We start from the raw sequence: 25,402 nt of genomic DNA on the forward strand, positions 1-25,402 counted from the left end.
CTGATGTATACAGCGACGTAATGACGTATACAGCGACGTAACTGACGTGGCTTCCCTTAGCACCGCGAGCTATGGAAAAGCAAACTGGTTCTCAGCTGGCTCGCAAGTTGAACGAGTTGTGAACCAGCACCAGCCCCGAACCAGCCCTGGAACTGATTTGGTGGAAAAGGGGTAATAATGCCTCCTGCACCTTAAGGTGGCGGAGGCATAGAAATAGTCTCAGGTACAATGAGTGCAGTTTTATAAGGAAATGAGCTGTAGGTTTTACTGAGCATCTTACAGATCTCAATATTTTTCATCAAAACAACTCCAACTATATTCTAAAATAGTTATTTATTTACAGGAAGCAGTTTGATTTGAAAAAATAAGTAGGTAAAGCTATGAAAACTCACTTCAAAGTCTCTTGTGAAGCATAACATCAAAACTAGCAGACAGAAAATTGTGCTGAATACTTAATCAGAAACCGTGAGAGCAAGAGAACATCCATATTTAAAAAAAAAAGTTATCAGATTAATATTCACGAGTAATCCAGTCGGAAACCGATCAGAAAAGAGAGAGAGAGAGAGAGAGAGAGAGAGAGAGAGAGAGACTCACTGCTTTCCCGTGACTCAAAAAGCACCGGCAGTTTCCCGACGTCCCGCGGGCAGACAGTGAACTCTGTTGTACCAACTTCAACCTGCTGTTACTCCCAAAGTACTGAGCAGATCTTAAGGAGATAAATTTCTTTGGAAAGCAGGGATTATAAGCTTTTTAATAATTAGTACTAATGATAGAAAATATTCAAGAGTTAATGACAGATTTGGAAACTTAGCTGAGCGTCTGCATGCACAATTTTCACAGCACGGCCCGCGAGCATCTGATATGCCTACTTTCAGCGTCTATGTTTGCACGTAGCATCGTGTTCGTTGATAGCTCATTCAGCCGCAGGCCAGGCTGGATGAGTTTGTGTGATCATGCGTTGTCCGTCCGTCTGTCATTCGTCATTGCTGTCGTCGGTCTCCAATTTACAAAAATTTCTGCTACTCCTCCTACAGGGTTGATCAGATTTCGATCAAACTCGCATGCAATGTTCCTCAGGTGGGTGTGCGTAAAAGTTATCAAGACGGTGGTGCCACCGGTCGTATTTACAATCTTATGGGCATCCGCATGCACAATTTTCAGCGCACGGCCAGGGAGCGTCTGATATGTCTACTATAAACAGCAGTAAGCCATAATAAATGAAAAAAAAAAAATCAATATTTGGTGTGAGACGACCCTTTGCTTTAAAAAAAAATAAAATTAAATAGTAATCTCAGGTACAGTGAGTGCAGTTTTATGCAGAAATGAGCTGTAGGTTTTACTGAGCGTCTTACAGAACCAGCCACAGTTCTTCTGGACACTTTGACTGTCACACTCGCTTCTTCATTTTGCACCAAAACCCAGTAGCCTTCATTATGTTTTCTTTTTTAATCTGAAAAGTGCTCCGTTATGTAATATGCTGCTCAGATACAAACTTTTTTTCCTTCTGTAACATTTAATTTTGTGCTGGAAAACGAACGTTTGGACTCAAATGTTTTTGTACCGACTCCATAATGTAGAAGTCGTAAAATAGAAATATATAACAAAGTTTGTATAAAAAAAAAATAGGAGGCTGAAAACTTTTGCACAGTACTGCGTGTGAACCCGACTAAACCAGGAAACCAACCGTTTGCCTGCACTTAATAAAAGACACACAGTTCGGTGGCCTTATGTGCAGCCTGGATGTGCTTAACGACTTCTCCTGGCTCCAGATAAGCTACAGTGCGCCGCACAATCCCAGTCTTCTCGTTGGAGTGCAGAGCACCTGCGGCGGGTGGCTCGAACACACGAAAAGCACTGTAAAACGTATAAATATAAAAGAACCCACATGCAACTGGATCTTCCCCTCTTCGGCTCTTACTTGGAGTGAGATTTTAAAACCTGAGGCTTATCGTTTCTACTAATTCCCACGAGGGAATATTGGGTGGGGTCATGAGAATTTGGAGCCCTTAAAACGGGGTCACTGACCAAAAAAAGCAAGAACCTCTGGGTTAATGCAGGTCCACTGGGATATACTGAGACACATCTGCAAAGTACACAAGCTAATATAGGGTAGCGCATCAGTGTACGGTTCTTTAACCCTTCAACGCAATGAATAAAATTAGTAAAAATAACCAAGGGACACAAAGACATCAGATTTTCACACAAGTCCTAAAAGTAGATAAAGAGAACCCAGTTAAACAAATGAGACAAAAATATTATACTTGGTCATTTATTTATTGAGGAAAATGATCCAATATTACATATCTGTGAGTGGCAAAAGTATGTGAACCTCTAGGATTAGCAGTTAATTTGAAGGTGAAATTAGAGTCAGGTGTTTTCAATCAATGGGATGACAATCAAGTGTGAGTGGGCACCCTGTTTTATTAAAGAACAGGGATCTATCAAAGTCTGATCTTCACAACACGTTTGTGGAAGTGTATCATGGCACGAACAAAGGAGATTTCTGAGGACCTCAGAAAAAGCGTTGTTGATGCTCATCAGGCTGGAAAAGGTTACAAAGCCATCTCTAAAGAGTTTGGACTCCACCAATCCACAGTCAGACAGATTGTGTACAAATGGAGGAAATTCAAGACCATTGTTACCCTCCCCAGGAGTGGTCGACCAACAAAGATCACTCCAAGAGCAAGGCGTGTAATAGTCAGCGAGGTCACAAAGGACCCCAGGGTAACTTCTAAGCAACTGAAGGCCTCTCTCACATTGGCTAATGTTCATGAGTCCACTATCAGGAGAACACTGAACAACAATGGTGTGCATGGCAGGGTTGCAAGGAGAAAGCCACTGCTCTCCAAAAAGAACATTGCTGCTTGTCTGCAGTTTGCTAAAGATCACGTGGACAAGCCAGAAGGCTATTGGAAAAATGTTTTGTGGACGGATGAGACCAAAATAGAACGTTTTGGTTTAAATGAGAAGTGTTATGTTTGGAGAAAGGAAAACACTGCATTCCAGCATAAGAACCTTATCCCATCTGTGAAACATGGTGGTGGTAGTATCATGGTTTGGGCCTGTTTTGCTGCATCTGGGCCAGGATGGCTTGCCATCATTGATGGAACAATGAATTCTGAATTATACCAACGAATTCTAAAGGGAAATATCAGGACATCTGTCCATGAACTGAATCTCAAGAGAAGGTGGGTCATGCAGCAAGACAACGACCCTAAGCACACAAGTTGTTCTACCAAAGAATGGTTAAAGAAGAATAAAGTTAATGTTTTGGAATGGCCAAGTCAAAGTCCTGACGTTAAACCAATCAAAATGTTGTGGAAGGACCTGAAGCGAGCAGTTCATGTGAGGAAACCCACCAACATCCCAGAGTTGAAGCTGTTCTGTATGGAGGAATGGGCTAAAATTCCTCCAAGCCGGTGTGCAGGACTGATCAACAGTTACCAGAAACGTTTAGTTGCAGTTATTGCTGCACAAGGGGGTCACACCAGATACTGAAAGCAAAGGTTCACATACTTTTACCACTCACAGATATGTAATATTGGATCATTTTCTTCAATAAATAAATGACAGAGTAGAATATTTTTGTCTCATTTGTTTAACTAGCATCCTAGCAAATCACAGCAAAGACGTATACAAAAAGCCCAAAAATTCCTCCTTACCTGGCCAAAAACAATACAGGATTTATCTTGTAGCGTCTTGATCCCCAGGGTCCGGTTGTTCAAAATATGTTTCTCTTTTAATCAAAATGTTAAACAGTGATTTAACCAATGTTAAATATAACCTACCGTTAAACTGTTGTTCAAAACTCTATTAAAGTTAACCAAGTGGTTAAAGTTAACACACCTCCCAGCCTCCGTTATATTTTAACTAAGTGGTTATGTCAGCATCAAAATGGCGTTCATCTTACAGGCGAACGCTGCAGGCATCTTCCCGATTGGTAATGCACGCTGTCCAAAACAATTCGGACGAGGATCAAATGAGTTATCTCGATACAATGACACAGAACTTCGACATCGGTACCGATTAGGTCGAGAATCTCTCCGTTATATATTTGATTTGTTGCAAGATGATTTGGAACTCCCACTACGAAAAAGCCGTGCCTTGTCCGTTAAGGAGTAGGTGCTCATTGCCCTTATATTTTACATAAGCGGCAGTTTTTTCCAAGTCAGGAGACTTGGTGGGTGTGGCATTGTGGCATTGATTTTGACACGGTGTGACATCATAACCAAATGATTAGGGCTAAATCAATTGATTTGCTCACGATTTGGTAACAGCCGTTAAAATTTTAACCTGCCGGTTCCAGGTTAATCTGCTGTTAAAATAACCATGTTTTGAACAACCGGACCCAGATCTTTAACCCAGTGACATATAAAAAGTTGTACACCTCTATGCGCTTCCAGGTTTTCATCTGTTTGTCCGTGTAGAACGATGTCAGCAGCACCAGGTAGTTTGAGATGTCAGGGAACTCACAGGAAAAATCCTTCTTAACTAGAAATGTAAGGATCTATCCCATCATAAACTTTCTGAAGGTATCTTGACAGTCATTGACTGTGAAAACAATCCGAGAGAGTTTCATGAGCCCTTTACATGCCGGTAGCCAAATCAGTTTGCCTGACCACCACTTCGTTCACCGGAAGTACACTCACAAGCAGAAGTGACGCGATGGAATACAACCAATAGCCTATTCCAGGTTAGCCACTCGCAAAGAATCACTGAAAAACCTTTAACTCCGTGGACTGTCAGTGAAAAAAAAATATATATATATATATATATATATATATATATATATATATATATATATATATATATATGGCAAGCTTGTGGCTGCACACTGCGACTGTATGACAGGCCCTGGAGAGAGCTGTTCTCACAGAGCATTGTTGTGGGCTTGAAGCTGGAGTGAAACAAAGGGATTCACTGACTGTTACAGATAAAAAGGCATACTGCGTTCTTCCTACTGCTGTGTGTGTGTGTGGGGACTCTCCTGCTCTGCTCCCGATCAGAGATATTTCCTTTCTAAAGAAATGCCCAAGTCAAGCTCCTCAGCCACAGTCAGGAGCTCAAGACAACGTTCCAGGGAGACGGTAAAAGCGTAATCTTTTTCTCTATTTGAACAACTGGAACAACCAAAAACAGCGCAGAAATGAACCATGTTTAAGATGGATTAAACCTTGCTTACAGGAAAGACGGTGTCTGGTTGTCCCCCAGGAGAAACTGTCATGTGATGTATGAAGTCACGCGCAAGAGGTCCATCACAGTACTTTCCCCAAAGCACTAGACGATCCTAGTACTCAACCCAGAAGTGAAAAAGGGTTTCACTGCGTGCACTGACTGCCATTCACAACCATACAGAAAACCACGTTCTAGGCACTGGTTGCTAGATGGCGCTGTTGCGTGATTTGACCTCGATTCTGTTCCTGGCATCCTAGAACTGGAAAATGAAGGTGTGCTACAAAGTGTTTTCATTTCAAATCTAATTTTGCCCTTTAAATTTTGCCTCTTGCATATTTGACAAGGTGAAAAATATACACACACACATATATATATATATATATATATATATATATATATATATATATATATATATATATATATATATACACACACACCCGTTCAAAAGTTTGGGGTCACTTTGAAATGTCCTTATTTTTGAAAGAAAAGCACTGTTCTTTTCAATGAAGATCACTTTAAACTAATCAGAAATGCACTCTATACATTGCTAATGTGGTAAATGACTATTCTAGCTGCAAATGTCTGGTTTTTGGTGCAATATCTCCATAGGTGTATGGACCCTTTTCACGTGACGTCACGACAAACGCGGCCGCCATTTTGGACATGTACTACCAGTAGTTTACCACAGCCAGCATTGAGGAACGGCAGCAAAGAAAGTGTTTATTTTCAGCAAGACTTCCATCATGCCACTATATTGTTGTGCACCTGGATGTAGTAACCATCAACAAACAAGGCAAGGGTTATCATTTTATCGGATCCCGGTAGATGCTGACCGACGGAGAAGATGGATAGCGGCCATAAACAGGAAAGATTGGCAGCCCTCGGCATACCAGCGCTTGTGCAGTGACCACTTTGTTGGAGGTAAGACGAATAAAATTAGCCAGAAAAGGCATTACATTGCTGTTAACATTCTGTGACGGCGAGTGTGTAACCAAATAGGCTAAAATAACCCATTGTAACCTCTTTGTTCTTCTGTAGTAGCTATTAGCTAACGACATTAGCTAGCATTGTGTTCCTTTGCTGTTGGTAGACTGTAGGACAGATCAGAGGCAGTGTCCTACAAACAGCGCTTAATTTGAGGGGGAGCAAGCCGGAGCGCGCTCCGGAACCTCGGGCGTTGGCTCCGGCAGCTATTTACACTGGATCCAGTGATCCGACACCTCTCTTGACTATGTAACAAAAAAAAAAAACCAAAATAATTAAATAAAAAAATGCAAGTTTATTTAGTGTTAATGTCTGATTTTGATATCTGTCTTGTTGGTGATTTCTCTCATGAAACGACATCCACAAAATATCTGCAGATGAACTTAATTTGCAGTGTTATTACAAAACATGCCCTGCCCAGAAGCGCAGCGCCACGCTCCCCTCTCCTCTCCTCTTTTTTTCCGCACCGGAGCCGCTCATCCTCTGCGCTCCGGGACCTCCCACTTTACAAATTAAGCACTGCCTACAAATAAGTGTTCAAAACAAGAGGAACATGCATTTGTCTCTTAAATCCAGGCCGTTCCCTGTAATCTGTAACAACGGTTGGAGAAAGTAATGGCAAATAGTGAGTGCACAAACCGTAGAAGGTAAACTGTACACAGCGCCAGGGCAGTGTGATGGTATGTCTACTTTTAGATTGTGTTAGCTTATCAATGAACACACTCGTCACTCGACGAGTTTCACGTCTTTACGACGGATACTTAAATGTGTGTTAGGTATTATTGTTGCAGTCTAAGCAGTCATTGTAGCAGCTAGATGAGCGAGAACCGAAAGGGTCTGTGCCATAAACCGTTATTTCTGTACGGCGTTGCTAATGTGTCATTACTGTTGTTATTTCTCCCTCTGCTCGCCCTGTAAATGCCTTACGTCGCTGGATAGCGAAGGTGTTTTCTGCATCTCGCTCCTTTTTCTTGTATGTTCTCCGTTTGTCGCCTTCCTCGCATTCAAACCAATTCGAGCCAAAGTCCGCTACATGTCCAAAATGGTGGTCGCGTTTACGAAGGTCACGTGACTGAAAAGGGTCTATAGAGGCCCATTTCCAGCAACTCTCACTCCAGTGTTCTAATGGTACAATGTGTTTGCTCATTGCCTCAGAAGGCTAATGGATGATTAGAAAACCCTTGTACAATCATGTTAGCACAGCTGAAAACAGTTGAGCTCTTTAGAGAAGCTATAAAACTGACCTTCCTTTGAGCAGATTGAGTTTCTGGAGCATCACATTTGCGGGGTCGATTAAATGCTCAAAATGGCCAGAAAAATGTCTTGACTATATTTTCTACTCATTTTACAACTTACGGTGGTAAATAAAAGTGTGACTTTTCATGGAAAACACAAAATTGTCTGGGTGACCCCAAACTTTTGAACGGTAGTGTAATAATAATAATAATAACCCACAACAGCACATTTAATAAATGTTGAATTGTGCCTAAATCAGCCCTAGATGCCACCAGAATGCACCATTTGAAGTCTCCAATTTCAAAATTTTCCAGGAGAGCATGTCCCCAGACCCCTCTAGCAGCCTTCGGGGCCCTCCAGGCCAGGTCAATCCTTACGGGCTGGGCTCTACATCAGTAGCACCGCTCTGATACGTTGCTAATAATTACTGACAGACACACAGAGCACGGTGCTCATTCGTTCATCCAGTATTTTCATTATTAGAAACATTAGCCTGAAATACGGTCATCTAAAACACCTTGCAGCCTTTTCCTGACGAAGAACCACTAAAATGCGACTCAATGCTCCATCACTCCTGACTCGAGTCAGGATGAGTTTGGGTTGAAAGAACACTCTGAACTGAATGTATGAGGTGCTGTATGAGCACACGCAATCCCACAGCTCTGAAAGAACTGGAAAAGGAAAGAAAGCGCTTGCCTGTTTCCTCCGCTGAGAGCGCAGTAGATCGACACACACGCAGTGTGACGCAGCCGTTCTCGTGCAGGCAGTAGAGAGCGTCCCTCTGTGCGGAGGGAATCACCTGCATGGAAGGAAAAGCATAGCATGACGGGTAGGTGGGTAATGATATATCGTTCAAGGATAAATCACAATACAAATTTATGACGATTTGAATCAACGAATAAAAAATTGTGATGATCATCAAACTGTGGAATCTCAGTGTCCTAGCTGTAAGTGCATTGTTTAGACAGTAGACGGCACAATAGCAAGAATGCGCATGACTTCACCATAGGCGGAAGTAACAGTTCTAATGCCGCAAAAACGCACAAGAAAACAGATCTAAAATGGGAAAGAGCTGTTATCTATTTACTGCACAAATACATTTAACAAGAAATCAGAGCGCTCTTTTTACAGACTGCTGAAGGCTAAAGAAAAGAGAAGCACATGGGGGTAGTGGAAACGTTCATAAAAAATTCATTAAGAAAAAGCCGATTTGTTATTAAACGTTTTCATTTTTAATAAAAGGATCATTTTAGTTAACACGCCATTATGTTTTACTCCAACCTTTACAAAACATGGGTAAATAATTATTCTTGGAAAATGAAGCAAAAAGTTTTTTTTTTTTTAAATTGAACAAAATGAATATTTAAGTTGCTGAAGAAAAGGAAAATAAAATGTTGCATTTTTTTGATAATTTTTTTTTTCCAAAAATACCATGGGAAAATGGCGGCACGGTGGTGTAGTGGTTAGCGCTGTCACATCACAGCAAGAAGGTCCGGGTTCGAGCCCCGTGGCTGGCGAGGGCCTTTCTGTGCGGAGTTTGCATGTTCTCCCCGTGTCCGTGTGGGTTTCCTCCGGGTGCTCCGGTTTCCCCCACAGTCCAAAGACATGCAGGTTAGGTTAACTGGTGACTCTAAATTGACTGTAGGTGTGAATGTGAGTGTGAATGGTTGTCTGTGTCTATGTGTCAGCCCTGTGATGACCTGGCGACTTGTCCAGGGTGTACCCCGCCTTTCGCCCGTAGTCAGCTGGGATAGGCTCCAGCTTGCCTGCGACCCTGTAGAACAGGATAAAGCGGCTAGAGATAATGAGATGAGACCATGGGAAAATCGAATCCCGAAGTAAATATCATGAATTGGGTGAATCTTTACATATCTACAGCGTGACGTAATGAAAGTACATTTCCGTCCAAGTGCTTCACAAATTCTAAGAGAATTTCCAGAAAGATTACAAGGAGTAACAAGTGACAATCCAGGACAGCACCAGAAACACACATGCACGTGAATGGAAAGACCACATGGACTCGTGATTTAAACTAAACTTCAGTAGTCTGCTCTGGGTTGCCACACAAGACAGTGAGTGTAGAGAAGTCTTATCTTTCTTAAACTCATAATTCTCCTCAGTTTAAACAGTTCAATAATTATGTGGCTTAAGAGTACACTGTTGTATCAGAATATCAGTACACACAGTCTACATTAGGTTTGTGTGAGAATATATACAGTTATGTTCAAAATAATAGCAGTCCCTCAACAGTAGCAAGATAAATCACTGTTTTTGTTAAAATTTCAACCTTTACACCGCAAGCAAGTTTCTGGAGGGTATAGTAAAGGTACAGAAAACCAACAGACCCAACAGGCCTGCCGTGCATGCTACTGATTCTGTGAAATTGAATGATTAGCTGAAAGGGGTGTTTTCAAAAAAATAGCAGTGGTGAGTTCAATTAGGGAGGGCATTGATTTTGTGAAAAAAAGGTGTTAACAGGTGGTCCTTATTTAAGGATCAAGGCAACTGACATTGCATATGCTGGCTGTCCTGCATTGGTCCTGAAAAACCAAGTAAAATGGGTCGTTCAAGACACTGCTCTGATGAAGAGCGGCTTTTAATCAAGAAATGGATAAAAGAGGGGAAAACCTACAAAGAAGTGCAGAAACTTATAGGCTGTTCAGCTAAAATGATATCAAACGCTTTAAAATGGCAGCCAAAACCAGAAAGACGAGGAAGAAAAAGAAAAACAACTTCTCGAATGGATCGGAGAATAACCAAACTGGCAAAGGCTCAGCCAATGATCAGCTCCAGGAGGATCCAAAAAGATCTAAACTTGCCTGTGAGTACTGGTACAATCAGACGACGTCTATGTGAAGCCAATCTACCAGCAAGAAGCCCCCGCAAAGTCCCATTGTTAAAGAAAAGACACGTGCTGAAGCGGCTACAATTTGCCAAAGAACACATTGACTGGCCTGAAAAGAAATGGCGTAATATTTTGTGGACAGATGAAAGTAAGATTGTTCTTTTTGGGTCTAAGGATCACAGACAGTTTGTCAGACGTCCTGCAAACACAGAATTCAAGCCACAGTACACAGTGAAGACTGTTAAGCATGGTGGTGCAAGCATCATGATATGGGGATGGTTTTCATACTACGTACATCAGGATACTGGAAGAAGTCATGTTGCCATATGCTGAAGAGGAAATGCCTTTGAAGTGGGTGTTTCAACAAGACAATGACCCCAAACACACCAGCAAGCGAGCAAAATCATGGTTCCAGACAAACAGCATCCAACTAATGGAGTGGCCAGCACAATCCCCGGACCTCAATCCCATAGAAAACTTGTGGGCTGACATAAAAAATGTTGTTCATGAGGCAAAAGCAAGAAATGCAGAGGAATTGTGGAACGTAGTACAATTAACCTGGGCTGCAATACCTGTTGACCGTCGCCAGAAGTTGGTCGACTCCATGCACCACAGATGCGAAGCAGTTATCAGAAACCATGGTTATGCAACAAAATATTAGTTTAGGATACTCAGCAAAGTTGAATTTTCAAGAATTTCTTAGTTTGTATGGTACATTTTTGAGTTTCCAAAGAAAGATGTCAACACTGCTATTTTTTTGAACATTACATTTCTTGACTTTCTGTGAAATATTATGAAATGTAATTACTTTTTCCGATTTTCTTGCTTTGAAATAGAATGTGCAGTATGCCCAATGCATTTGTGTTCATTAAAGTACAATTTATTTGAAGAATTTTGACATTTACTCGCCTTTTCAAAGACACTGCTATTATTTTGAGCACAACTGTATCATCCTGAGGTGATATTACGTTGCCATGACATCCAGTGACCATCATCGCAGATTATGTGATATTACCAGACCTGTAAAATATTCTGCACTTTGCACAGATACTCAACAAGAACATCAGCACACATTTGCATGCCATGGGGGAAGCCATGGCCTAATAGTTAGAGAAGCAGCTTTAGGACCAAAAGGTTGCTGGTTTGAGTCTCTGGACCAGCAGGAACAGCTGAAGTGCCCTTGAGCAAGGCACCGAACCCCCAACTGCTCCCCAGGCTGCTCTGGGTATGTTGTACGTATATCACTCTGGATAAGAGCATCTGCTAAATACCGGTCATGTAATGTCACGCAAAGAGCAGCGTTTTGCTCCTCAGTAAAAAGAAAAAGACGAGCTAACTGGAATGTGAATTTGGAATAATCCGTGCAGGCGTTTTAAACTCCCCGTTATTAACAGACACTTCCTGAAAGCGCCGTGTCCTTCCCCTGATCACATGCTCTTGTCTCGCCAGATACTCATATGGCTTCCTTGCTGATATTAGACAAGTTGATATTTAACATGTGTTTACTTTTTCAGGTTTTGGGCCCAAAAGAGAAAATAAATAAAGATTCTGATCCCAAAAGATTCAACAGGCCTTCAACAGAGAGTCAAATCTGAAATGTTACAAATAACATTAATAGTGATAATTGGTCAGTGATTAAATGCACTTTTTTGACTGGCGCTTTCAACATCAATAGAGGAAATGACAGCCACGTGAACAGATTTCTCAAAAGGATTACACCAATAATGTGAAGTTATGGTTTTATTATTTTTTTTTTATTTTTAGAGGTGCAGTTTTCATTTTTTACTTATTGCTTACTTGTACAAATAATCTGGAAGATACAGAAGATACATTCTTTTCTCCGTGCTCTCATGGAAGGCAGTCGCATTTCTCTGCTCTCCTCTCCTCTTTTCCTGCTTGTGCTCTTTGTTTCGTCTCATCTGCCTATACTTTTTTTTTTGAGAGACTCTCTCCGCATTGAATTTCTAAACTAAAAAAGCATGGATTTGATAAACTGGTCTCCTAACGAAATTGACACAGTCTCTGGGTTCGGGGGAACCCACCTGTCCTGCTAGAACGTCTGTGGAGGACATTGGAGATATCTACCTATTCGGAACCATGATTACAGGACTTTTGCTGATTGGATTAGGCATTGCCCTGGTATATCGAGGAAATCAGACAACGGTGACAGCTGTTCAAAGCCCCACAAAGCTGCCCGATATGATTGAAGCGGTGGGCAAAGCTGTCGGCACTCAGACTGTGGGAGAACTTGAACCACAACATGGTTGTCATCTGGAGACGCTTTTGGCTTTGCAAGGAATAAGTATTTCGGAGACCAAATGGAATTGAATTGAACAGAAATGGACAGATATGGACGAGTGGTGTGGATGTGTAAAGACTGCGTCTGTTTGAAAGACCAAACAATCTCTATCTTATCGACATTCGGCTCCCTGAACAGCACCGGCCTTGATCAAGGCCGTTGCTGGGGCAACATTTCCCCCAGAAGGTCACTGCTGGGAGACACACTCGCATTCTTCGCATTCCTTCCCCAATTTTCCGCGGTCGCCATTTTTCACCCCCAGTGTGACAAGCGCCGTTTGCATGGCTGCAGGAGCGGACGGCTGCTTGCTTGCGCTGGGTTACCTCTACCTCCTCCCCGCCTCTTTACCCCTTCCCCCCACCCCTGATTGCTCCCTCCTTCCCCCCCTCAAGTCCCATGTTTTAAAGTGTACTTGTGTTATTGTGTGCTTGTGCAGAGGTTTTTTAAATGCTCCCACACTGTACTCCTGATAGGAGCATAGTGTGGGGGTGTTCTTTTTTCCTCATCTTTTCCTCATGTTACTACTGTTTCTTTTCTTTTATCCCTGTCTTCCTGTCCTGTTCCCCCTCTGTAAGGACAGGTTGATGGTCAATTTCACTGGTAACAGTGACAATAAAGGGTTCATTCATTCATAAAACAGGATTCAAAAAATAAATAAATAAAACAAATTTAAAAAAGATTATACACACACACACACACACACACTAATATATATATTATTTCATCATTTATTGCTATATTTTAAATCAGAAAATTATGATCAAGCAAAGTTCAATATTGCACAATTCGCCTAGTCCGCATCAGAACGGCGCTCCCTACTGAAGAGAAATGTAATGTATCGACCTGATTTTTCATGGCTTTGACTGTACGATGTCCGTACGTATGAATGTGTACCACCACAGGGAATCCGTAAGTGCAAGGCAGCATCTCTCAAACACTTAACCACTGGACAACAAAATTTACAGCTTCATTTACATAAGAGAGCTGAGTTTTTGTTCAGTGCTTATTTTTAATTTGGTTTTGAAAAAAAATAACCAACACATTTTACAGAAAATATTCATGACAGTTTCATATAAAACTAGTTAAAACAGTTTTATTAGTCCACTTGCTTGTTGGACAGTTTCTGTCATGTGAGTGCGATAGACAGATGGAAGTGTTTTACTGAAAACTCGCTAGCAACCGGATCCAAAATGCAGACAAAGGCCGAGTTGAAAAACAGCCAGTGGTCAAGCGAGGAGAAACAATACTCACAGTCCAAAAACACAAACAGGGTCAAAACCAAAAAAGCGATACAAAATACAAGGCTTTCGCAAAGTCTGTGTGTTACTCAGAGTCCTTATACACTACCGTTCAAAAGTTTGGGGTCACCCAGACAATTTTGTGTTTTCCATGAAAAGTCACACTTTTATTTACCACCATAAATTGTAAAATGAATAGAAAAGATAGTCAAGACATTTTTCTGGCCATTTTGAGCATTTAATCGACCCCACAAATGTGATGCTCCAGAAACTCAATCTGCTCAAAGGAAGGTCAGTTTTATAGCTTCTCTAAAGAGCTAAACTGTTTTCAGCTGTGCTAACATGATTGTACAAGGGTTTTCTAATCCTCCATTAGCCTTCTGAGACAATGAGCAAACACATTGTACCATTAGAACACTGGAGTGATAGTTGCTGGAAATGGGCCTCTATACACCTATGGAGATATTGCACCAAAAACCAGACATTTGCAGCTAGAATAGTCATTTACCACATTAGCAATGGATAGAGTGGATTTCTGATTAGTTTAAAGTGATCTTCATTGAAAAGAACAGTGCTTTTCTTTCAAAAATAAGGACATTTCAAAGTGACCCCAAACTTTTGAACGGTAGTGTATGTATGCAAAGTGAGCTCTAAGTAGGCTCGACAGCATGCCGCTGCACTGATGAACCTCCTATACAGCATGTTTTCATTTGGCCTTTAAAGATGTTTAAGTGTTTAATCTACATAAAATTAGTTTTGATTCAAGAATAAATAACATTTACAAAATATATTGCTAATTTTGTGTGGCGTTGTGATCAGCTTTTACTATAAACAGTTTTTTTTAAATGTTGTGTAATACAATACACCAAACTCACAGGTGCCGCCATCTTGGGTTTTTTAGTGATATTCGTCAGCGGTCCGTGTGTTTTGGTGTTCCAGCTTGTTCACTGTTCGTTCAATCAGCTTGAAACTCAAGATTCCCACCAAGTGCTTGAATCCCTCGTGTGGACTTGTTTTTCCAATTAAATCAGCTGAACGCTTTGCTGTGTAACGCCTGCGAAAGATCGGATCACTGAGGAGAATTCTGTATCCTTCCTCAAAATCGATGATTTTCTAATATTTTTTTCATGGAGAAAAAAATGAGGCGGTGTATAAATATCAGGAATGCTGGTTTGAAGAGAATTAAGAAAAGTTTGACCCTCTTATACACAGCGCGTTCAAGCACCACCATCGTTCGTCACGCTTGGTGTCCACAGTTTAAAGCGAACATACCTCACTAAATTCTGGCTTTTATGTTTAAACACAAAGGACGGACTGATTTCCGTGATGTATTACTTTTAAGCTTTCTAGGTGCAGAATTGCGAGATACAAGAAGAAGAAACCTTTATCTGTAATTCTTACCCTGATACGCAAAATTCTACAGCTCTTTATTTTTGGTCTATTAATATCTGCTTCAGGTTTTTTCCCCTCTCATGAATGGAAAATTAAACCAGTGGAAAATGATTAGTGGTTTCTGACCAGGGCAACAGACAGAAATGGAAATTATATAAACACACGAGTTTCAAAATGTTCATAACTTTGGGGGTGTTTTTAGACATATTTACAAAATTAAACAAGTTTTCTATTCAGATATTCACACTAATTTGATACATTACTACGGAAGCCGCGAGAGGCCCTTCATATAATCTTTTTATTCACCTTGTTATCCCGAGATAACGACATAATTAATTCAGGATCTCGAGAAAACAACACAACTAATTCGAGATCTCGAGAAAACAAAACAATTATTCCGTGATCTCGAGAAAACAAAACAATTATTTCATGATCTCAGCTGGATCACTGTATCTCCGTCGGTAGAGACGAAGCCGGGCCAGTCTTCTGCGGAGGTGCCGCAGACTGATTTTGAAATTATCCCTTATTAAAAGACTTGATGCAATCTCTCCCTGTGTCAACCCCTGATCAAAATATTGCCTTATTAGGTGATCGATTATTCCAGACATTCTAATGACCAAAGTTGTGTCTATACAGAATGAGAAATAGCCCCAAAGTCAGCATATCACAAGTCTCTTGGCGCACCTGAATGAACCATTTCTCAGCTGTTTACTCGAGATCATGAAATAATTGTTTTGTTTTCTCGAGATCTCGGAATAACGGCTTTGTTTTCTCGAGATCTCGAATTAGTTGTGTTGTTTTCTCGAGATCCTGAATTAATTATGTCGTTATCTCGGAATAACGGTTTTGTTTTCTCGAGATCTCGAATTAGTTGTGTTGTTTTCTCGAGATCCTGAATTAATTATGTCGTTATCTCAGGATAACAAGGTGAATAAAAAAAAAGGATTATATGAAGGGCCTCTCGCGGCTTCCGTACATTACACAACACTTTGACAACTACTTTAAAAAATAGTCAGTCAGTCATTGCTACTCTAATCAGGAACAGGTGTGTGCTAATTAGTCCTCATGGCGTGCGCGTAGTTTACAGTCTGCGGCTGCACTCCGACCTCCAACGCACGTGGACCTGACAGACGTAACCAGACAACTGTTTGGCATATCAAGCGCAATATTTAATCATAACTATATAGTAATGAGGTAAAGTGAAAGCGCTGGTTCACTGCTGTCCACCAGGCACCCAGCAGAGTCACACCATCATAAACGTCGTGGTAGTGTTTCTGGCACATGGCATTGTGTATTCCATTCCCTTTTCGTGGGTTTCATAGCATATCACTTATCCTACATGTAGTACGTCACTCTACCCAATGAATAATGAGCGCTGAATATGGTTTACGATATTGCGTAGTTATGTTGCCTTGATGTCACACGTCGGAGCTGATGCGAATATTCAGTGAGAGTTTTCTGCTGTGCACGTGCAGAAGCGTTTGTTTATTCGCCGATAATGCCTGCAGTAAACTGTCGCAGTGAACTGAAAATGCCGTAAGATCCGTATTACCAGTGGCGAACCGTTACTATTAGAGCTAGGACTTGAGCTCAGTCAAAACTTAGCCAGACACCAAAAAAGCAACAGGGCAAAGGATTTTGTAAGGGATTAGCGGCAGGCTGCCAGGTCGCTCCGTTGTGTGTAGTTGTCAATGTTGAATTTAAAAGTAACTCAGTAAATTACAGACGGAAATGAATACTCAAGTCTGAGTGAAAAATACTGTGGCGAGCGTGCAAGAAGAGTCTGGAGACAGAAATCTTAGTTTCTCAGTCGTTAGCCTGTGCTACTTGCTCTCGATAGCACTGGCCTGACCTTTTTATTAGCATTCGCTAACACTACTGATGAACGCTACACCGGCTGGAAGGTAACTTCACCGCTGCGCTGACTCGCAGTTAAGCTCGCGCTGGCCTTTGAGAACGCAGAGGGAGATACATTTTGGTCCCTCCCTCTATAAATCGAAATCTGATTGGTTAAGTCATCCATCGCTTCCTACAGAAACATACACCGCCATGGCCTTCTGTCCCAGCAACGAAGTCCTAACCAGTGAGTTAGCGGCTCTGAACTCTTTTCAGTCTAGAAACAACAAACAAAACCAAATCTCATTGTATAACTCATGCTTTCAGGACAGTAACCCTTTCATTTCTGAAGCAAATTTGATAGAAAATGAGGCCGAATTAGAATTAAAAGAGAATAATTATAACAGAAATTAAAGAATGAAGGAAATTAAATATAACATTTGAAATGCTGATATGTTTGAGCGGTCTCTGAACGCCTAGAAGGCCCTGATGGTTCCCTTCTGCGTATTACATGTAAAGCTTCCATGCTAGCGAGTGACTGCGACAATCTGTAAACAAATATATAACTGTTCCATCGAAAGTGTCTGTATAATAATAATAATGGCTTTTTTTGTCGTGGTATATCAGATACATTCCATTCAGCTAGCATGATATCGAACGAGTCGAAGACAAGTAGCTGAATAGAATAAGCCTCGGTCACAACCGGCTGTATGTGCTCCTACAACCGGTCTACGTGCAAAAAACGCAAGAAACGCACGGAGGGCGCGCGTGAAACGCACGGAGGGCGCGCGTGTGACGTGCTGATTTTTGAGCCGTAGACTGGCCGCAGAGGTTCTTTGTCATGTCAAACAAACTCTACGGGCGCTTACGTTTTTTTCAGGTTGCAAGACAAACTTACGGCCAACGTGCGTCTTTCTCCACTAACAAAAAAAAAAAAAAAACGCAGCGATTTGGGAAACGCCAAAAATCGCACGGCCAAAAAAAATCGTACGTCTGGTTGTGACCTAGGCCATGCATTGGATATACCACAAAAAAAAGCCAGCCGATGTTATTTAAGCGCGTCACTCAGATCCGTGATGTATTTCGGATGAAAAATGCGAGTTTTCCAACACGAGAAGATAAACTTCATATCTTCAAGCCAACGTGCGGTTTTCTTTTCATCATATCGACACGTTCACGAACAAAAAGTACCCAAATTTATCAAAACAATTCATCGATTTCCTCACGACTGACGTACAGAGATTTAGGTCACGGTTTTGGTTCTCCGTGTCCCAGCCGGATGTAGCTTGTATGAAAAATACAAGTGGTGCATTTCCCACAGTAGCAAACTCATTTCCATACAATATAACGTTTTATGATCTGGTACTTTAGTTTTATTACATTTTTAAGACATCCTGCAAGATTTTTTTCCTGGTGCATATCCTAATTATCGAGGGATATTCTGAACATTTCCCCTTGGCTAATTTCATATGCCTCCCTCCCTTTTTTTTTTTTCTTTCAGTGCAACTTTATCAAAAATGTTCAGTCTGTGCAGAGGCCTGAAGACAAAACATATAAAGCTGACACTTGGGTTTTCCATTTCAAAAGCATCTACAGTAGTTTGAGAACCGAGCTGCATGCTTACTGAAAAATTTTAACTACTGTATATCAAAAGCCTAATGACTGCTGCATGCTGTCCAAACCACATCTTTAATACTGTTTGAATAAGGCTACAGACCTCGCTCTTTACCCAAGATAAACTTTCAGCGTTACGTTTTGAGGTTATTAAGGAAACGGGGAAAATGACTTTCTCTGGTTAGTTTAAAAAATAAATAAATAAATAAATAAATAAGAAAGAGAGAGATGTGCACAGCGAGCTGTCACAAAGGTGTGTTTTGAGATAGAGAGGGTTGTGTGTTGGTTTCTGACTCGCTGCCCGCTCCCACGATCGATCGCTTGCTCCAACCTTGTCCCTGCAGCTGCACCATTAGTCATGCAAATGTCCTTCCTGGCAAGAGCTTTACAATACTTACAGAACACAGACACTCGCGCTAAAAGAGAGGTCATGCCCGAGTGAGTGTGTGTGTTTGCACTTTGTTTTAGATTATATTTCCAGCATAAACACTTGCACTGCAAAAAATGGCCTTTCAAAAATAAGATTAAAACACAGCATATTTGCTTGAATCTGGTGAAAAAAAAAATCTGCCGTTGGAACTAGTCAAATTTGACTTGGTAAGATTTCTTAAAGTAAGATGAAAAATCGAACCTGTTTTTAGATGAAATAATTCCAAAATAAGATTGGGGAACTTATTATGCGAGATCTGATTAACGCAAAATAATCAAAATAGTTCTTAGAACAAGATCGTACTTCTTACATTTAGCCATTCAAGTCATTTTTATTTATTTCATTTTAAGGGTATTTCACTTCAATTCATGACAAAGTCTTAGCAGTAAAAACTGAATTTAAGATAAATATACTAATATTAGGATTAAAAAGCGGCTGGGATGAGAATCAGCACCTCCAAGTCCGAGGCCATGGTTCTCGACCGGAAAAGGGTGGCTTGTCCTCTCCAGGTTGGTGGAGAAGTCCTGCCTCAAGTGGAGGAGTTTAAGTATCTCGGGATCTTGTTCACGAGTGAGGGAAGGATGGAGCGTGAGATTGACAGGCGGATCGGTGCAGCCTCCGCAGTGATGCGGTCGCTTTACCGGTCCGTCGTGGTGAAGAAGGAGCGGAGCCAAAAGGCGAAGCTCTCAATTTACCGGTCGATCTACGTTCCGACTCTCACCTATGGTCATGAGCTTTGGGTAATGACCGAAAGAACAAGATCGCGGATACAAGCGGCCGAAATGAGTTTCCTTCGCAGGGTGGCTGGGCGCTCCCTTAGAGACAGGGTGAGAAGCACAGTCACTCGGGAGGAGCTCGGAGTAGAGCCGCTGCTCCTCCACATCGAGAGGAATCAGCTGAGGTGGCTCGGGCATCTTTTTCGGATGCCTCCTGGACGCCTCCCTGGGGAGGTGTTCCAGGCATGTCCCCCCGGGAGGAGGCCCCGGGGAAGACCCAGGACACGCTGGAGGGACTATGTCTCTCGGCTGGCCTGTGAACGCCTCTGTGTTCTTCCCGAGGAGCTGGCCGAGGTGTCTGGGGAAAGGGAAGTTTGGCCTTCCATGCTTAGACTGCTGCCTCCGCGACCCGGTCCCGGATAAGCGGAAGAAGACGAGACGAGATATTAGGATTGTTAAATTCTACAACTAAGCATTGCTAGCTTAAAAGATTCTCCTTTTGTGACCTGTAATTAGTAAAATACTCTAGATATGAGACCAGAGACTATCTTGAATCAAGTTGACGACACGTGTAGCATTGCAACAAGTTTATTTTTTTTCCCCCCATTTCAACATCATACATGTCAACCTATACGGAATGTCCATATTTTATACGGATTTGATTCAATAAACGTAGTATATGGGCATATAAATAAAGTTACACGGATTCTTTCAAAAAACTTCAATATTTATTTAGAGCTATAATCAATTCCCACGATGATAAAAGAGCGCATAACATTTACAAACGTACTGTACACCACAGACAGCCAGTAAAGAGTCTTATGAAATCGCACGTTATCTTGTGGTAGCGAGACTTCGTTCCACTTTTGATCATGCGCACACTGCATTGCGAGAATCCCGCCAACTGTGAAGTCATAGACATATAAACATAGACGCCGCCTTCTGCGTAGAATCATACGTCATCCTTGCCGCCATATTGGATGTGGCAAAGTGGAGATTCTTCAACCGTCTCTGGTATAGCGTCTAGACAGTAGCCGAGAATAAAGATGCCTCATTCATGTGCTGCGTTTAACTGTACCAACAGGTTTACCGTCCAAACGAGATCACATGGGATTACCTTTCACAGGTGAGACTGGAAAAATACTTTTCATTGTATTTGGTCATTATAACGTAATTTTACGAACAGATTTTCCTGACTTCGTGGCTAATATGAAGTCTCGTGCATAATAGCCGCTCGGTGAAACCTGTCTCCAAACAACGAAGTATTTCCTTCGTAACTACGCTGATAACACTTTGTGTTTTTGTCAAACACTGGAGCTTTGTATTCATTCTGAAGGTTTATTGTTATTAATATTGAATAAAAAGTAACTGGGATATATCATTGTTAATTATCATTCAAATTTTAGGTAAATTATTTAAATTTGCATCTTATACGGATTTTATAAGGGAAATACGGATTTTGGAGGTTGGTTATACAGGTTTGATTGACCAAAGGTTGACATGTATGCAACAGTCAAACATTAAAACATCTCTTAAGATTCCACTTCCCCAGGACCTCAGGCACCAAAAAAAAAAAAAAAAAGTCTACGCATTTTGACTTACAGTGCTTACACAACGCCAAAGCAACAGTGCATTTTGGGGGCACTGACTATTCATGTGTACGAGGGATTTACAAGATCAGGCACAAAAAAAAAAACAAAAAACACTGAACTTAAAGGGCTGATGACACGAACATGACTATGCAATTTCTTAAATAAACTATACAACATGGCAAACATGTTAGATTTCTGTTATAATTACGTGAAAAGAAGCTGTTGTTACACGAATATCTAACTTTTAATTGCACAGCGCAAGAAAACTGGGTCCGTGGCTCGCGGCCATGCTGTGACGTCAGTGGAAGAACACGCTGCGGTTCACTGGCTGTTCTACTCTGGTTCTACTCAATGGAAATGGCGCATGAAAACGCCGGTGAACTCTCTAGCTCTTCCTCTTCTTGGAGTCTAGAATTGTGTTGCGAGTGGGATAGATCGGAAGAATCAAGTGATGACGAACACGGGTGCATCCAACCGTACAGGTTTGAACCTGTTACTGTGCACCAATCTGAGAGCGACTCCGACTCCGAGATGGACAGCGGACAGGCAGACAGCCCAGCACTGAACACCACAAGGTTGGATAACAAGGATTGGTAGGTCAACCCGTATTTGTTCAAAATGTTACGGAATCAATATTTTAATATTGTGTATTGCTGTCTTGCATGTGTAAACACTGCTTATATCATGTAAGCCGTATGCTACACTGAATACATAGTTCCTAATGGAGCATGCAAACGGCTAACATAATAAGCTTACGACTATGCCTGATCCGTGATACATTTAGGATAATATTGGCAGGCACGTCTTCTAGTTTATGGCTTCTTAGTTTTATCCTTGAATGAAGCAAAATATTTGATAACCTACATCAGCGTAAGCAAATGACAATCTGTAGCCTACTTGTCTGGCTAAGTTAGCTTTCCCTCAGTGTTTGCTTTGAGAAACAAGCTTTCACAAGCAAATACATGACTGATATCACGCCGACTTTATGATTACATTTATGATTATCATGAATGTGTACTCTCTGATGTGTACTCTATGAGCGCTCTGGAGCGAGTCACTTCCAAGATGGCCGCGCAGACCGCAGTGTTACTATTTTTAGCATCATGTCGGAGCACTCTATAGCTCTACGTGCCTTTATCTTATGTCGTTTCTCAACACATGTTCTGACAGTTGGACTGTCTTTGGAGGAGTCGCCTTGTCCCAGGCGACTGCTGGATCCGGCATAGCTACTAGTAGACCCTCTCCGGAATACTGTAGGCACTGCTGATGGTAGTAACACACGTTTGTGCTGAACTGAACACCCAAGAGATTCCTTTAATCTGGGAAGGGTGTCAAAACAATCCAGATCGAAGTGTTCAGAGCACAGGACGGATGTTGGTGAGGGCTCCCACTTGTCACGAGTGCGCCTGACTTGCTTCACCCACTTCGCATGCAGCTCGGGATCTCTGGGAAACTTGAATAAACTTACCCCATCCTTGTGGGTTTTGGAGCAAAAGCCGGCAACACAATGCGAAGGCATAATAACTCATATATATATATATATATATGTGAGTGATTCCACGCTTATGGGTACTGAAATGGGGACATGAACTTATTCACCTAAAACCATTTCTTTTTTTACCATCAGGTCACAAAACATGTAATCTTTAATGAATGATATGTTAAAAGATAACTTAATTTTCTGAGATGTAATAAAAACATATTTATATGGCAAAGTCAAGCCTATGAGTTCCAAAATGATGTCTGTTCCATTACTTCTGTTACGATTGTCCATCTTGCGTCTGTTACAAATTAATTACAATCTAGCTATATACCATGTTAATCTTATTGAAAGAATGTGTATGTTTATTCTACTACACATGTTTATTAATTATATTTGCTAAAACATCACCTTCCTATGTTTCAAAAAGTAATTCTACATTGTTAAAATTGAGAATATATATGTCCACAACACTTCTGTTACGTTCTGACTTTGGCATATAAATATGTTTTTATTACATCTCAGAAAATTGAAGTTATCTTTTAACATATCATTCATTAAAGATTACATGTTTTGTGACCTGATGGTAAAAAAAAAAAGAAATGGTTTTAGGTGAATTTTTAAAAATAAGTTCATGTCCCCATTTCAGTACCCATAAGCGTGGAATCACTCGTGTATATATATATATATATATATATATATATATATATATATATATATATATATATAAAATAATAATGTATAATAATGTATAATAATAATACTAATAATGATAAACTGAACACCTGTCGCATCAACAACAAACTGGTAAGTGAGGAGGAAGATTCTTTCGATGACGTCATATAGCCCCTCCTCCTCCTCCGTCTCCTGGGTGCTGCAGCCCCGTCAAATTTGCCCAAATAGCCGCGTTTTTTATTATAACTTGTAAAATAGGCGCCTTCGTGAATTAATATATGGATCATCGGGAATTACTTTTTATGTTATAAAACATCGCCAAAGATGTCAAAAACGTGTCATCAGCCCTTTAACTCCCAGCATTCCAAAAAGCCCTCACTAAAACACCCTCCACTCACTCATAGCCTTTTTGAAGGCACTTGTCTGGTCTAGAGTCTGTACAGCATCTAGAAGGAGCTCACTCTGAATGACTGAGAAAACAGTCGCAGTAAACTTAGGATCTGTAAGGTGGAGTTGAATTGTAATGAAAGATTCAAAGATTTCAGTAAAGTTCATTTATTCCCAAAACAAGCATACTTTGTTTTTTTTTTCTTGAAACAAGATGAACCGCATTTGACAAATGTCCAAAATGTACTTACTTGTTTAAAAAGAAACTTGTTCTATTTTCAAAGGTGCTCCAAATAAGACTTTTTCAAGACATTTTGTCTATACAAGATTTTCAAGATGGACCGTCTAAAAACTAGCCTTTCTAGCTAAATGAGGTTTTGCTTGTTGGGCAATTATGTCTTATAATAAGGGTGGCCAGATGTTTTGACTTGAAAATAGACAAATAAACTTCCTAAGATTTTTATTTTTTGCAGTGTGCACAATAAATTGATAAACTATAAAAAAGTACTGTACATACTATACACGATACGCTACATGGCCAAAAGTTTGTGAACACCTAACACTGTCCCCACTCCAGATACCGTCCTCCATTTGCTGTTATAATAATCTCTGCTCTTCCTGGAAGGCTTTCCACTAGGATTTTGGAGCGCGGCTGTCGAGATTTGTTCATTCGTTTACAAGATGGCATTTAAGCAGACGCTTTTATCCAGAGCGATGTACAACATACCCAGAGTAGCCTGGAGAGCAGTTGGGGATTAGATGCCGCCTTACTCAAGCGCGCTTCAGCCATTCCTGCTGGTCCAGGGAATCAAACCAGCGATTTTTTTGGTCCCAAAGATGCTTCTCTAACCACTAGGCCATGGCTTTTCATTAGTGAAGTAACACACGGATGTAGAACAAGGAGGCCTGGGGCACAGCCAGCGTTCCAATTTATCTCGAAGGTGTTCGGTGGGATTGAGGTCAGGGCTTGAGTTCTTCAAGACCAGCCTTGGCAAACCAAAGTTTTCACGGACCTTGCTGTGTGCACAGGGGCACTGTCATGCTGGAACAGGTTTGGGTCTCTGAGGCTACGCTCACACAGCAGGGAAAGTGCCCCGTATCTGATCTTTGTTCTTCAAATGTGACAGATTTGTTACTTGCACAGCTGTGTGAGCAGGAGAAAAAAAAAAAACACCCCACAGGCATTTTCAATTCCAATTTACGCCACTTTGACATACACTACCGTTCAAAAGTTTGGGGTCACTTTGAAATGTCCTTATTTTTGAAAGAAAAGCACTGTTCTTTTCAATGAAGATCACTTTAAACTAATCAGAAATGCACTCTATACATTGCTAATGTGGTAAATGACTATTCTAGCTGCAAATGTCTGGTTTTTGGTGCAATATCTCCATAGGTGTATAGAGGCCCATTTCCAGCAACTCTCACTCCAGTGTTCTAATGGTACAATGTGTTTGCTCATTGCCTCAGAAGGCTAATGGAGGATTAGAAAACCCTTGTACAATC

General features: G+C 41.1%; 1 protein-coding gene across 1 annotated transcript in view; it reads right to left on the reverse strand.

Annotated features, from left to right (window-relative positions):
• Nucleotides 1-25,402, reverse strand: part of wdr11 (WD repeat domain 11) — a 411,155-nt gene that overhangs the window by 306,316 nt on the left and 79,437 nt on the right. The window contains exon 7 of the mRNA XM_060925398.1: nucleotides 8,092-8,194. Coding sequence (XP_060781381.1) covers nucleotides 8,092-8,194 — 103 coding nt within the window. The remainder of the gene's footprint in view (nucleotides 1-8,091; nucleotides 8,195-25,402) is intronic.

Source organism: Neoarius graeffei, chromosome 7, assembly GCF_027579695.1.
Source record: "Neoarius graeffei isolate fNeoGra1 chromosome 7, fNeoGra1.pri, whole genome shotgun sequence".
Classification (NCBI taxonomy): domain Eukaryota; kingdom Metazoa; phylum Chordata; class Actinopteri; order Siluriformes; family Ariidae; genus Neoarius; species Neoarius graeffei.